This window comes from Astatotilapia calliptera, chromosome 19, assembly GCF_900246225.1.
Source record: "Astatotilapia calliptera chromosome 19, fAstCal1.2, whole genome shotgun sequence".
Taxonomy (NCBI): domain Eukaryota; kingdom Metazoa; phylum Chordata; class Actinopteri; order Cichliformes; family Cichlidae; genus Astatotilapia; species Astatotilapia calliptera.
This window is the reverse complement of record NC_039320.1, coordinates 16,459,633-16,473,872: the sequence shown is the minus strand read 5'-3', so window position 1 is coordinate 16,473,872 and position 14,240 is coordinate 16,459,633. Positions and strand designations below refer to the sequence as shown.

The 14,240-nt window shown below is 40.3% G+C and overlaps 1 protein-coding gene across 1 annotated transcript in view; it reads right to left on the bottom strand.

Moving 5' to 3' along the window:
* The window catches only part of LOC113012250 (uncharacterized), a 25,144-nt gene extending 10,904 nt beyond the window's left edge, over window positions 1–14,240 (bottom strand). Inside the window, 26 exon segments of the mRNA XM_075410360.1 lie at window positions 523–618; window positions 748–901; window positions 1,363–1,501; window positions 1,999–2,176; window positions 2,374–2,479; window positions 2,656–2,805; window positions 2,904–2,953; window positions 3,037–3,148; window positions 3,242–3,357; window positions 3,948–4,082; window positions 4,162–4,252; window positions 4,497–4,649; window positions 7,021–7,226; window positions 7,312–7,540; window positions 7,659–7,780; window positions 7,897–8,097; window positions 8,225–8,557; window positions 8,645–8,848; window positions 11,985–12,120; window positions 12,257–12,348; window positions 12,426–12,584; window positions 13,061–13,162; window positions 13,371–13,523; window positions 13,603–13,715; window positions 13,822–13,912; window positions 13,999–14,240. Of these exon segments, the coding sequence (XP_075266475.1) occupies window positions 523–618; window positions 748–901; window positions 1,363–1,501; window positions 1,999–2,176; window positions 2,374–2,479; window positions 2,656–2,805; window positions 2,904–2,953; window positions 3,037–3,148; window positions 3,242–3,357; window positions 3,948–4,082; window positions 4,162–4,252; window positions 4,497–4,649; window positions 7,021–7,226; window positions 7,312–7,540; window positions 7,659–7,780; window positions 7,897–8,097; window positions 8,225–8,557; window positions 8,645–8,848; window positions 11,985–12,120; window positions 12,257–12,348; window positions 12,426–12,584; window positions 13,061–13,162; window positions 13,371–13,523; window positions 13,603–13,715; window positions 13,822–13,912; window positions 13,999–14,226 (3,849 nt within the window). The 5' untranslated portion in view covers window positions 14,227–14,240.

The following is a 14,240-nucleotide window of genomic DNA, read 5'->3' as shown; positions in this document are numbered from 1 at the left end:
CAAATAACCATGAAATCTTTTTAACTATCACTGGGAGAGTTTAACGATGCATTAAAAAAACCAAAACAAACAAAGCTGTGTAGTTGGTTAAGGACAATACAAGAAAGAAGTCCGCACCCATATTTGTATAAATAAAGATAGGAAATACAACGACTTTCTTTTTAGCAGATGATCATGAATTTACTTGAGCATTTTTCTCTTAATGATAACAATACTGAGGTCCCATCTGTTTAGTGTCACACCACAACAGCAGTCACCTCAGTGTGCTTCATATTTTAATGTAAAGTCTCCACAATAATCCAGAGAAGATCCAAACAATCACAAAACCCATATGAGCAAGCACTTGGTGAAAGTGGGAAGGAAAAACTCCTTTTAACAGGAAGAAACTTCCAGAATTATGACATATTGATGGCAAAATATATTTTTGGTTGGAAACATGATTCATACACAAGACCAAATCTACCAAGTCTCATCAGCACCATTAACAGGTGAAAAAAAAAAAAAGCATATGAGGTGGTGAACCTGCATGCAGTGTTCAGTAGGTAGGACATCCCAAACATGAAGAGGGAGCAGTCCATGACAGGCTATGAAACTCCTCCATGGATACATCCTCTGTGCCTGCAGCAGACAAAGGCACAGAAAGATGACGTGACAGAGCACATTTCCTCTCATCCTCTCAAGTGTTTTCATGTTTTTTGAAAACATATGTTAGGATGGTTTTCTAAAATGATTATATGAGGTCACCACCTGACAGCCTTGATTCTCCAAAGGTTGAGGAACGGGCAGCGTGAGACTGAAGACGTCAGTCTGGATGCAGCCAATCATTGGAGGGAGAGCGTTCGCCATGTTGTCATTTACACTCTGGCAGGAAGTAACATCACCAGAGGAGAGGAAAGCCTCCCTAGACATGATAAACATACTTTCATTATTAAGGTTTATTAAGCTGTGATAGAAGAGTGATGGAGGGAAACTTCAGGCGAGTAACTGGAAAAAACAAAAACTGATACCGCAAAAGCTTTGAGTTGTTGAAATATTTGAATTGGCCAAACACCTCACATCACCCAGCAGTGGAAAACGCATCAACATGAACTAATCACTAAATTTAAGCCATACTTTTCTTTATGTTTTTAAAATATTATACACTATTTTTTTAAAGCATGTTTCTTTTGCAAAATTTGAAAATGTTTTCTATTAAATGCTGGTATTTTTTTTTAAATCAATGAAAACTGCATCATAACAAAGGAAACCATAAAACCAAACACAGAAAAGAAAAAAGTAAAACAGCCTTTAAATATCTTTGTCATGGAGAAAGTGTCAGTATGGTAGCAGACAGCTGAGGGAAGTGACGATTTCACCGCTGACCTGACAAAGATTCTGACAGCAGTATCAAACTGCAGCAGGAGGACCTGCCTGCGCAGCTGCAGCAGGCGGCCGACAGACTCCAGGTTGCTGGGATCAGAGAGATGATCAACCTGCTGCTGGAGCTCCTGCAACTCTGTTCCTGTACAGCACCCAGAGAGGAAAAAACAAATGTGTGAATGGCTGTCCAAATCCAGGTTTTTCTTTCCTACTATATCACCTGGTCCCTGGTTATACCTGAAATGCAAAGATGGTTAAATGAATATGAAAGTTGTATGGCCAGTTCAGTCTGAACCGATAGGAAGGCAAAAGTAACTCTCTCTCCTCTTATCTAAGAATGGAAAAATAATATTTCATGCATCCGCAGTCACCAGATCTCAGTTCTATGGAGCACTTTTGGGATGTGGTGCATTGGGAGATTCACATCATGGACGTGCAGCCAATAAATCTGCAGCAACTGTGTGATGCTGTCATGTCAGAACAAACCAAATTTTTACATTAAAAAAAGATGTATTTATTCTGTCATGTGTCAATTTTGAGTCATTCCATCCTATTCACTCTCAGCATTGCATGAGAGATCCCTAAACATTACCATTACTACAATTCTTTTGGAACGCTTCATTTATAAAATAAACCTACCGATGCTTTCAGCGCCTCCCCAGTCAGCCGCCAGAAGTGACCCTGCTGCATCATGTCCTCTCCCCCATTTTAAAGAGTCTTGTCTGTTTCCTAGTTTGGAGAAGCTGATCAGGTAATGAATGATGCCATGAAGAGCTGACACGATCTGCAGAGTGTGACAGAGAGCCTCATCACATGCCTAATGAAATTAGACCAGAAGAGAGTTAAAGGCCAGAGAAAGAAAGTGTTAACATGCGTCTCTCCTCCACCAACACGGTGAAGAACAAAAACAGATCTGCTCTAAAATTAGTTCATGGCATGAGAAACTGAAAGCTAAAGTTATCACCCTGTGACCTGCTGTAATATTAGTCTCAGTGACAAGTTTAAGTGTCTCACCGAAACATTAAGTGTTTTGAACATGCGAAGCACTTCAGTGAAGTGGGGGATGTACCAGAGGTTGAGGAGAGTTCTTCCATCTGCACACAACAACTGCTGAAAAATCCTGTTTGGGAGACAGCTTGGTTTGAAAATCTTCCCCGGACACAACTGAAGAAACATCTGTACCAAAATGCACAAACTTGGCATTTTGGCTCAAATTCTTTAAACAAGTTTCACCGTACTATAACCAGGACACAAATAAAACGTGGATAATCACTCTTTAATGCTTAGAGGTTGTACCTGGGGTCAGAACAACGATCAGCAACCGGCTGTCCAATCATGAAGTAGGACTGACGAATGTAGGGAATGTCTTCCAAGAGAAAGGTCAGATTGTGGTAATATCCAACAATCTGAGCTCTCACACAGTGCATAGACATTTGTGTGCTGAATCTGAGAAAAAACATTTTGAAGAACCTTACTATCATAGAAAAAACTCAGTAAAGCTCAGGTTGTCTGTTTTAACAAAAAAAGGATGCCAGAGAACATACTTCCTGAGAAAGTCGATTATGAGCTCCCTTTTGATCTTTGCAGCCTCCTCCTGCACAGTGAGACAAATTAATTTTACTTCATGAACAGCCAATCACATTTATCATCCTGCTCAGCCACCTGCGTGCATCTCACCGGGGTTTTTAGGAACCCCCCAACGGCCTGTTTCTTCTTCACAAATGAATTCAGCATCTCGTCACACAGACCCACTTTTTCCAGCTGGATGGACACAAATGCGCCCATCACCCTGAAGGAACAAATGAGATTTTATATCATAAAGAGCAAAAAAAAAAAAAAAGTGTTAATCACTACTGGTGTAGTTTGTCCTGTAAGTCAATACCGCTTTTTTGTGGAAGTTCCTGTGGAGGGTTTGGAGTGAAAAGATTTATATTGTTCCTGCAGGCCGCCTGTGTGGCTGCCAGAGCCAGAGTTGCATGTTACATCTTTGTCTTCCCTCTGAGATTAATAAAGAAGATAAGAAAAATATTTCAACAGCTGTGTGTTTATATAAAAGCATTAAAAAAATAACACCACAGTATTCAGACTCTTTTGTTCAGTACAAAGAGTCATAAATACATGCTATTACTAATAAATCAGCATGTAAACACTATTATTCTCAGATGTTGGACCTAACTAACCCTTAGGCAGTATTCATATTATTGTTACTCAGCCTGTGTTTTCCAGCCCAATGGATCCACCGTATTGTGCCGTTTTCAAATCAACAACCATAAAAATGTATGCCAAAACAAAACAGATGTTTATTTTATCCCAATTCCATCCACATACAGAGCACACATACAGTTAATATTTCACACACACATTGAGGCTTTTCTTTTTATTGCCTCTGGATCTAGAACATAATTTCGACCAGGGAACGTCTGATCAGGATGATTTCATTTGATGTCCTGCACAACAATGCCCATTCAGTCCCATCATGTATTTGAAGTCCAGTGTGAAGTCATTAAGACTGTTATTTTGACAGGTTCTTCACAGGAAAGGCAAATACTCCAAGTTGAAATTACTTTTCATCAGAGAGCAACACAAACCTCGGCTGAAGATGAGTCACTTTCTGCCCAAAGACAAAGTCGAGCCAGTTTGACCGCACTCGTCAAGGCGTTCTTCTGTGTAACCTGACAGGCCAACGCCACCTGGAGGTTCTTGATACTCTGTCTGTTCATAAGCTAGGAAAAGCAACACATGAAAGTATTTGTGTGTATTAATTTATTTTCTGATAAGCCTTAATGTTTACTTTAATCTCACATGGATAACTGCTTCCTCTGAGCTGAAGCTAAATCTGATCTGGTTCTCGTCCAGTTCCTGGATGCTCAGAGGCAGATGGGATGGGATGAGCCTGCAGCAGAAAGTCCTCTTTAATTTTCTTTCAAACACAGTTTACTGCTTTTGTAAAGAAGCTGAAATAATAGACATTGCTAGATTGCTTAAGAGAAGTCCTAACATCTTTTGGACAGCTTCTCTCAAACATGTCTGGTTTTTAATATACAGCAGACTTTTTAGTTAAAGAGAATAAAATTCCAGCTTTCAGCTATTATGAAAATGAAGATTTATTTGGAAAATCAGATGTAGTTATGTTTTACCTGTCCACACAGCTGTCGTCCTCCAGGATTTCTGTGATACAAAAAGGCCTCTGCTGGACTCTGACTTTCTGATCAGTACACTCAAACTGCAGCGGCCTCAGATACAGGTGGAACTCCTCAAAGCCGAACTCTAAGGCCACATTTCTGTACAGCCTGAGAAAAAATGTTACGTTACATTACTCATTTAATTCAAACTGGTTAATCCTGGCTGCACAGAAATGTTAACATATCAGCAAAGAGCCAGTATAACCTAACAACAGCTGTAGTTTAATAGAAACTGGATTCTTCTTATCCTGGGAGGGTTTAAAGTTTTAAACAACTTTAAAATTGTTCCAGAAACTTTTTTTTGCTAAAAGAAAAAGGTGCAGTGGGTGAAGACAAATGTCAGTGACAGGATAGCATCAAGAGTGAAAGGGAAAATTTACAAAATTAACAAGTGATGTATAGTTTGAGGATGTTGGCACTGACAAAAAAGACAGCAGGCAGAGCTGAAAATGTCAAGATTTCCATTGGGAGAGACCAGCATGGACAAGAATAAACATGACTACATCAGAGGGACAGCACCGGTTTGGAGAAAGAGTTAAAAAACAAAAGGACGAGATGGTTTGGAAATGTGCAGAATTGGTATAGTGGATATATTGGATAAAAGGTGTTGAACTTGGAGCTGCCAGACGGAAAGAGGAAGAGGAAGAAAAGCCGTGGATGTAGTGAAGGAGGTGCGACAGAGAAGTATGAAATGTAAAAATGTAGGAAATTAAAAGTGGAAAGTTGTTTGTGTTATCATGCTATATAAAACTTAAATGTGTTAGGTTGCAGCTGGATATGTTTGGGTGTAAATATAATAACTCTTTGAAGTAACCTTTGAAGCTCATTTCTGAACTGAGCAGTTTGTTATATGTCAGGTATGTTTATAGAACAAAACAACTGGGTTTTCATCAGAACTTGATGATTGGCTGAAAAACCTGCAAACTGTTTAATATTTAGCAAACCACCTCTTTATTGATGCATAGTGAGGTGTCAAAACTTGTTACTAAGGGTACAAAGGACTTTGTCAAATGTGATCTTCATGGGGGGAAAAGGAGTTAAATAAAAGGTCCAGAACCTATTGTAAATAGAGATGGCACGATACCACTTTTTTATGTCCGATACCGATACCGATATCATAAATTTGGATATCTGCCGATACCGATATGAATCCGATATGGTGTTTTTTTAATCAAAACTGTTTTTTAAATATCTTGCTGCATTTTGTATAAGTTCATACTCAAGTTTAAAACAACAACTACACTAAAGCTATTCTGTTATACCTGTATGCAAAAAAAAATATTTCATAGTACAGCAATACTGATCAATCTAATAAACTTAAACCTAGACCATCCTCCCTATTCTGGTATTTTAAAGAGTACTTAGCATAAATATTAAGCAACCTAACTAATAGGGTTCCAACTCCCAGCAACAACAAAAATAAATAAATAAAAAATAGGGAACCACCCCTCACGCTCCACCTCATGATGCTTAATCGACGTAATCAACCTTAATTTGATGCAGTGTGGAAAAAAAATGCACAGAAATCAATTATTTTTCAAGAAATATTAAATAGATTCAACATCTTTCTTCAACAAAATTGCAGACTGCACAGATGGTACCTTCCCAAAGGAAAAAGTAGTATAGCTTACTAGGGTATATTAGACTTAATAGTCACTATATACAGTAATGGACTTCTATTCATTTTGCATCAAATTAAAACTTTGGCTGTCAGATAATTATTTATTAAAAGCTAGACATTTTAAATGAGAATAAGAAAGAAAAGTATGTCTTTGTGCCCCCTTTTCCCTGTTAATGCCCTATCGGCCCCCCTGGCTAAACTTTGCTAGATCCGCCCCTGCACAGTTACCAGCGTCAGCTATGTAGAAAAAGATCCTGGTGTAGAAATTAATATTAAATACATTCTAACAATAGCTGATCAAGCTTAAACGTGCTGCTGTTGTTCAGCCGCTGGTTTCCTCTTTCTGGTGCAAAGTGGGCCAAAAGCAAACAAGAGACACAGACTCGTGACAGAAAAGCCGATCAGCTGATCGTTAAGCAGTTTCATGATTGAAGTAGCAGCAAGAAGAGGCAGTCGTTTGTTAAGCTTAACGCAGGAATGCTTTACAAACATTCAGAGATGGACTTACACACTTGCTTTACTTCTCTCGGGATAACTTTGTCGGAGATGAAATGCCGGGTTGCTAGCGAAGCTCCAAATGCTATCCAGACCATCGACAGGTCCCGCATGCCACAGCCGCTCTATCACGTGATGCATACTGCTCCAACGTGCTAACGTTCTGAGGTGAGTTACAGCGTGTTGCAAGTTTTGTGAGGTGCTTTCGTGATATTTAATGGATCGGATTACATTTTTTATTTTTCTCCGATATCCGATCCAGTAATTTAGGTCAGTATCGGACCGATACCGATACGTAATATCGGATCGGTCCATCTCTAATTGTAAATACCCCTGCCCCTCTGCTGTGAGTGTTTTCTTAACTGTGCCAGATGTGCCGTCTCTGAGGCAGATTCCAGCAGGCGATGGCGGATGCTCATAAGCTCCAGCAGCATGGACAATGTTTCTACAGCACAGTCTGTCAGCTTGTCTGGTCCTTGCTTCATGTCCCTCTCCTCTGCAGCTTTTACTAGTGACAGGCCCAACTTCTGGACCAAAATTGGATCCTCAATAAACACGTCTGAGAACAACTGAGAGCAACAGAAACTGGGATTTAGTGAAATGGCTTATTTTTTTGTACACAGTAATCTGAACATACGCTGAACAAGAATGTACATCTCTTTGTATTTGTGAGCTGTAGGAGGCTCCTGGTGAAGTCTGGTTGTTCCAGATTTTCAGTGCCTGCTCTAAAAGGTTGTGTTCGAGGTGGAGTTTGTCAGTGATGCTCGTGGCTCGGTGCAACTGACATAGTTCAGTGTGAGCCTGAACCAATCCGTGATAGACTGCAGAGGCCAGACAGAGTGATGGGTGAACTTCTAGCAGGAATACGTTCATCAGAGCAGGCCTGCAAAAAAAAACCAAAAAAAAACCAAAAGGACGCAAGGAGGGAAAGACATGAGCATTAAAAGAAGAAAATAATTATGTTTTATAGTATAAAGTCTTCCACAGCTGTTTTAACTTGCCTCGTGCCTCCAAGTGAGACCAAATATTGGGGAACATAGTTGGGTGGACGACCATAGCTGGTTATAAAGCCTTTGTGATCATTTCTCCAGATGCGCTGAAGGTACAGTCGCTGTCTCTCTATCTGTTCAGAGGAACAACATAACCACAACATATAACTGTGGTGTGTCTCATGTACAGACCACAGTCATTGCACAGCTTCACATGTAAATACAATCCAGTGCATCATTTAGTGTTTACCTGATTGTCCAGAATGTCTCGGATCAGCCGCTGGTGGCTCTGCATGCAGCTGATCTCAGTCCTGTAGGCCTGAAAATAGTTATCCTGGTTCAGGTCCAGCTGTGGCTTCCTGTGCATGATGTCAGTGATAACTTGGGCCAATGCAAACCTCTCCTCTGTGCCCACTGCATGCTGGTAGGCTTCATAGTAACAGTTTAAAAGCTGCAGAAACACAGAAGTGCACAGTTAGTCAGTTGTAACAGTATGTCAGTCGTAGTTCTATAAAGTTCAATGCTAACAGGAAATGACTGAGCCAAAAGAAATCAAATCCTCTTTTCCATCAATCTACCTGGACTTTGCTCTCCATGAACTCAGTCTCACATGCCCACAAATTGAGAAGCAAAGCAACGCGGTCAACATCTGTCCCAGCCCAGGAGTTGAAATCTACTGTCGAGGCTGACACTCCCTCAGTTTTTCCAATTTGTTTGATTGTGTTTCTGTGGATGAAGTGCGAGCCGATGAGGAGAAGCTCATTCATCAGCTCTACAAGGTCCTGCAGAGCAGCATCGTACATGATGTAAAACCCTCTGGGGTCCTGAGTGTGGATGTAACGACCCTCAGAGGTGTAAAAATCATGAAGATTCTCCACCTCTGCAAACTCCATGAACTCTGAGCAGTGGACCTAGACAGTTGTAAGAAGCAATGTCTGGATTCTCAGTTAAACCAATTTTTTTAAATTCACTTGAAGCAAGAGGATATATGTTTTTACCTTGTAATCGACAGGAGTGCTGTGAATATACTGGACAGAGCCGAGACCTTCTGCCTCTCCTCTTCCTCCTCTGGCTACATTCATCCAACCCGTCTCCTCTGCTGTGCTGCGCAGCACCTGTCCTTCTAGCTGCAAACCTGCCAGGTCAAAGGTCAAAGTCCTTTCCACAGAGCGCAGGTAGTTCAGCATCCCAAGTGACACACGCTGCAGATGGTAAAAATTAAAACGACATTCGAGAGCTCGCATACTATAGCAACAGACAGATATACTTAATATATTTTCTTTTTTTAATCAACAAGAAAACGATCATCAGCAAAAAACAGTTTAGAGACGAGAGAAAGAACAATTCAGTATCCGCAACTGCACCAAAGAATAAAACAGTGAAGTGTGGATTATTAAACTTCAGGTCTCTCTCTCCCATTTTATTAAAAATTGATCAACAAATTGATTTACTCTGCCTTATAGAAACCTGTTTACAGCAGGATGATTATATTAGTTTAAATAAATGGCAGCAATCTTCCACTCCAGTCGTTAATTAACCAAAGACCCTGTTTTTAATCTGATTTAGTGCTCAGATAAAATAATTATCGTGGGTGATTTTAACATCAGTGTAGATACTGACAGCCTCAACAAGGCATGTAATCGATCATTAGACTCGATTGACTTCTTTCAAAATGTAAAAGAACCCACCCACCACTCACACTCTAGATCTTGTTCTCACATATGGCACAGAAACGGAACATTTCCACATAACTTTACATTTACAATGGTGGATTACACAGCAGTGGGGAATAGATTTCATCTCAGTAGATGTCTTTCTAAAAGTGCTGTAACTAAGTTTAAGGATGCAATTCATCTACTGTTCTCTTCTTCTATGCCTGGTGCCAAACAGAGCAGAGCAGCTACCTGAACGCTACTCCCATAGAGGTTGATTATCTTGTTAATAATTTCACTTCTTCACTGCGAACACCTCTGGATACTGTAGCTCTTCTGAAAAAGAAAGGCTCAAACCAGAAGTACTTGACTCCCTGGTATAACTCGCAGACCTAAAGCAGACAACCCAGTAAGGACCAGGGGAAATGGTAAATGAACTGGTTCTTATATAGCACTTTTCTACTCTGAAAACTCTAAACTCTACTCTAAAACCACTTTAAAAAAAAAAAAAAAAACAACCTCATTCACCCTCATTCGGTCAAGCACTTTTTTCTACTTCTTAAGTGCTTTCTATTTAACATTCATGCGCATTCATACTCCGATGGATGCATTGGAAAGCAACTTGAGGTCAGTATCTTGCACAAGGATATTTGGCATGCAGACTGGAGCAGATAGGGATTGAAGCACCAGTCTTCTGATTAGTAGGTGATCTGCTCTACCACCTGTAGCATTCCTTTAAGCAAAAGTTAACTAGTAAGAACTTCATGAATTTCTTCACAAATAAAATTTTAAACATTAGAGAAAAAGTCACTCGTAACCATCTCACAGACGTAACATTATGTCCAGCTGACTTCAGTTATTACTTCCTCCAAAGCATCAACATGTCTTTTAGACCCCATTCAAGACTGCTGAGAGAAGTCCCACCAATAATTAATGTTTCAGTCTTAAATATGGTCAACCTCTCTCTAATAATCGGCTATGTACCACTGGCCTTCAAGCTGGCAGGAGGTAATTTTAAAAAAACGCTTTAGTGAAGGTTACAAATGATCTTCTAATTGCCTTAGAAGTGGACTCATCTCTTAGCTTTTCCTGCTAGACCTCAGTGCAGCGTTTGATCCTGTCGACCCTAAAACTTTATTACAGCGATTAGAGCATGCAGTAGCAATTAAAGGTACCGTGCTGCAGTGGTTTGAATCGTACCTAATAGACTCCAGTTTGTTCATGTAAATGGAGAGTCCTCTTCACACACTAAGGTTAATTATGGAGTTTCACAGGGTTCAGTGCTAGGACCAATTCTGTTTAGATAAAACTGAGGTTATTGCACTTGGCCCTGAAAATCTTGGACTCATTCTTGACCAGGATATGCCATTCAATGTGCATGTAACTGTTGGCATGATGACATTGTATATAATTTGGATTATTTCTTTATCTCGTCAAGATCCATGTCATGATTGTAAATTATTTAAGCTGTACAGTACTTTGTTTGTTTTTGGTAGTCAACGTTTTGGTGCTTTTATTTTGAAAGTCAAGTTCGCTTACAAGTTGCGCTAGTTTCCTCTTTGGGTAGAACGAAGAAAAACACCTGTAAGCGCGCAGAAAGGATGGTTTTTATTGAAAGACATGTTAAGTGGACTTTGACTACACACGGTTAAAGGAAACCTCAGAAGAACGGCGGCTAATTCCCTTTTTGCAGCATGCAGCCAACGAGGTATTTATTTATTTATTTATCTATCGTGTTTGTTGTACAGTGTTTTTACTGCTGTGTCTTATGCTGAGTTTTATTTTGTTAATGCTGTATAGTTTTCACGGTGGCTTTGGAGAGAAGTCTTCAAATAAACCAGTGACAGAAAACCACTTGCGTGTGCCTGTGCTTCGAGGGAATTATAGTGCATATTAAAGAAATATGTAGGACTGAGTTCTTCCAATTGTGCAATATCTCTAAAATTAGAAACACCCTGTGTTAGAGCGATGCCAAAGAACTAGGTCATAGGCATTACTTAGTATTACTTCTAGGCTGGACTACTCTAATTCATTATTATCAACCTTCAGTTGATCCGAAGTACTGACAGGGACTAGAAAGAAAGCGTATTTCTCCCACATTGGCTTCCCTTCATTGGCTCCCTGTTACATCCAGAATCGAATTTAAAATCCTGCTCTTCACATATAAAGTATTGAATAATCAGGCCCCATCTTATTTCAATGACTTTATAGTACCATATCACCCCATTAGAGCTTTTCACCCTCAGAATGCAGGCTTACTTGTTGTTCCTAGAGTATTTAAAAGTAGAAAGGGAGGCAGAGCTTTCAGCTTTCAGGCCCCTCTTCTGTGAAAGAAGCTTCCAGTTTGAATTTGGGAGAAAGACACCCTCTCTACTTTTAAGATTAGGCTTAAAACTTTCCTTTTTGCTAAAGCATATAGTTAGGACTGGATCAGGTGACCCTGAATCCTCCCTTAGTTACACTGCAATAGTTGTAGGCTGCTGGGGGATTCCCATGATGCATTTGGTGTGTCTTCTTCAGTCACCTTTTTCACTCACTATGTGTTAAAAGACCTCCCTGCATTTAACTGCATTTCTCTTGCTCCTCTCACCCCAATGCCAATGAAATGTATCTATTATACTGCATACATCAACATGCACTTACATACCTGCCACATAAATACTAGTAGAAAATACTACTACTGTACCTGGAGCTCTCTGAGTTTCAAGTGGCGCAGAAAGATGAGGGACAGGTAAGCTCCTCTGGTTACTACTGGACCCGAGAAGCCTTCAGGTAAACTGTCATCCAGGCCCAGGACCTGCAGGTTGTCCTCCAAAGACTGACTGTGCCACGATAATATGAGTGAGTGGGAAAAGAGCTGATGTTTTCCTTAGTCTTAAAAGGCTTTCAGCCTCACAAGTGACCAAAGTAATGTGATGAATAAATTCTGCAAAGCAATTTTTCTTTGAATAAACACACCTTTCATGGTAAAAGCTTGAAGTCTGACTCTTTGAAATCTCTTTGTTGCTGCCTCTGCTCCCTCTGGATGCGGATGAGTGACTGTGGGTTTCCTATTAACATAAATGTCAGTGTTATTGCACTGACTGAATTTTTACATCTCCCAAGTCGAAAACTAGACGACACACACCTGAATGAGATTGGCAGCGTTGTAAACATTTTTCCAAATCTCAGAGATCATTTGTTTTTTTGTCTTGCGGCTGCTTGAGATGAACGATGTGGATTGTGAGTCGCCAACTTGTGCAGCATGTTCTTTGAGAGCTGCAGCCACGTGGAGCAAATTGCGGACCTGCTCAGATACACAGTGAGGACAGCATAACAAAACGTGACAAAAATCATTAAAATAAATAGGCATTATATACAGTCAGGACACTTCATTAGGTACACGTTGCTAGTACTGGCTTTTCTTCAGAACTGTGTTCATTCTTTGTGGCACAGATTCAAGAAAGTTCCGAAATCATTCCGGTACCAGCACCAGTCTGAGCTGCTGGTTCAAGGCAGGATGGATCCATGCTTATATGCTTGTCTCGACTATGTCCACATGCCTAAATACTCCGAGGTCATTGGCTCATATGACATTGCAGCTGAAAAGGTGTACCTAATAAAGTGGCATTAGTGTAATGCACTGTTAGCAAATTCTCACTTATGTTCTTTTCACCAGTTATCAGTTAGTCAGTTGTAACTATATATTTATTAATCATTTGCAATAATTTCACCCATTTTGAAGGATGCGTGACACTGATTCAGAGCAGACTCGCATTTTACCTGAAGAAACTTGCACTGCATCTGGAGCAGCTCATCAACTGAATTCTTTTCCTTGAGCTTTGTGAAGAGCTTCTGCTGCCACAGATCTCGCCTGGGTTTCACCTACAGAGCGGAAACCAAACAATCAGTTTCTAGCATCCTGCAAACGTCTGAAAGACTACAGAATCCATAAAAACACAAGTGCTTACAGAAAAAAAAAAAAAAAAATGCAAATGTTTTGCCAGATACTGATGAACTCTAAAGCACCGAGCATCACAGGAAACAGTATTTGAAAAGATTATTTTACTATTTTATTTGTTTCCCCTCAAACCTGGATGAAAGGAATCCAGTTAGCCTCCTTGCATACAGCCATGTTTGCACTCTTCCTCCCCCACTGACTCTCTCTGACGTCCATACCGTCGTAAGGAGGAAACGTTTTCATCTGCTCTTGTTGTCGGAAGATTGTTTTAAACTCCCTCCACACCTGGACAGACAGCAGCTGCGATTCAGACCAATAATTTAAATGCATTTTAAATTTCACCACCTTTTGAGGACAAATATACCATGCTGAATAGCTCCATCTCATCTGCAGTGGTTTTCAGATTTCCTGTGTCATACGGCAGGCAGAAGTAGGCGAGCAGGGACTCCAGCTCGGGCATGAACTGCTCCAGGTGAACTGTGTGGAGTGGTAGTACTGAAATACAGTTAAATGTAAACTTTTTTACTATTTTTTTTTTATTTCCAAAAGATTACAAAAAACATGTATGAAGGGAAAAGCTCACCATCAGCCTGTTGCCTTTCATGCAAAATTTCCCCACAATCCTTTCCTGGTGCTTCATCTTTTCTTTCACACATAGGTACATAGTGGAGCACCTGTTAAAGCAAATTTTAATGTGAAATAAAGCACCACAGGCATCAGACAGGATGAACAGTGATAAAATCTGTCTGTGGCTTTTTACCCTGAGAAAGTGGTGGATGGGCTGAACAGAGTGCAGGTGGCAGACAAGCCACTGCAGATAAATGACGACATCGTCCTGAGTGAGCAGGCTGACGGGGTTTCCTCGGCCGGTCAGCATCTTCTCTCTGCTTGCTGACAGTCTGCGAGCTCTCTGAACGGCATCCTGATACTCACGGGTCATGTAGGACACCTGATCCTGAGACAAAACAAGTCTTATACGATGATGCATTTTTCAGTGCGACA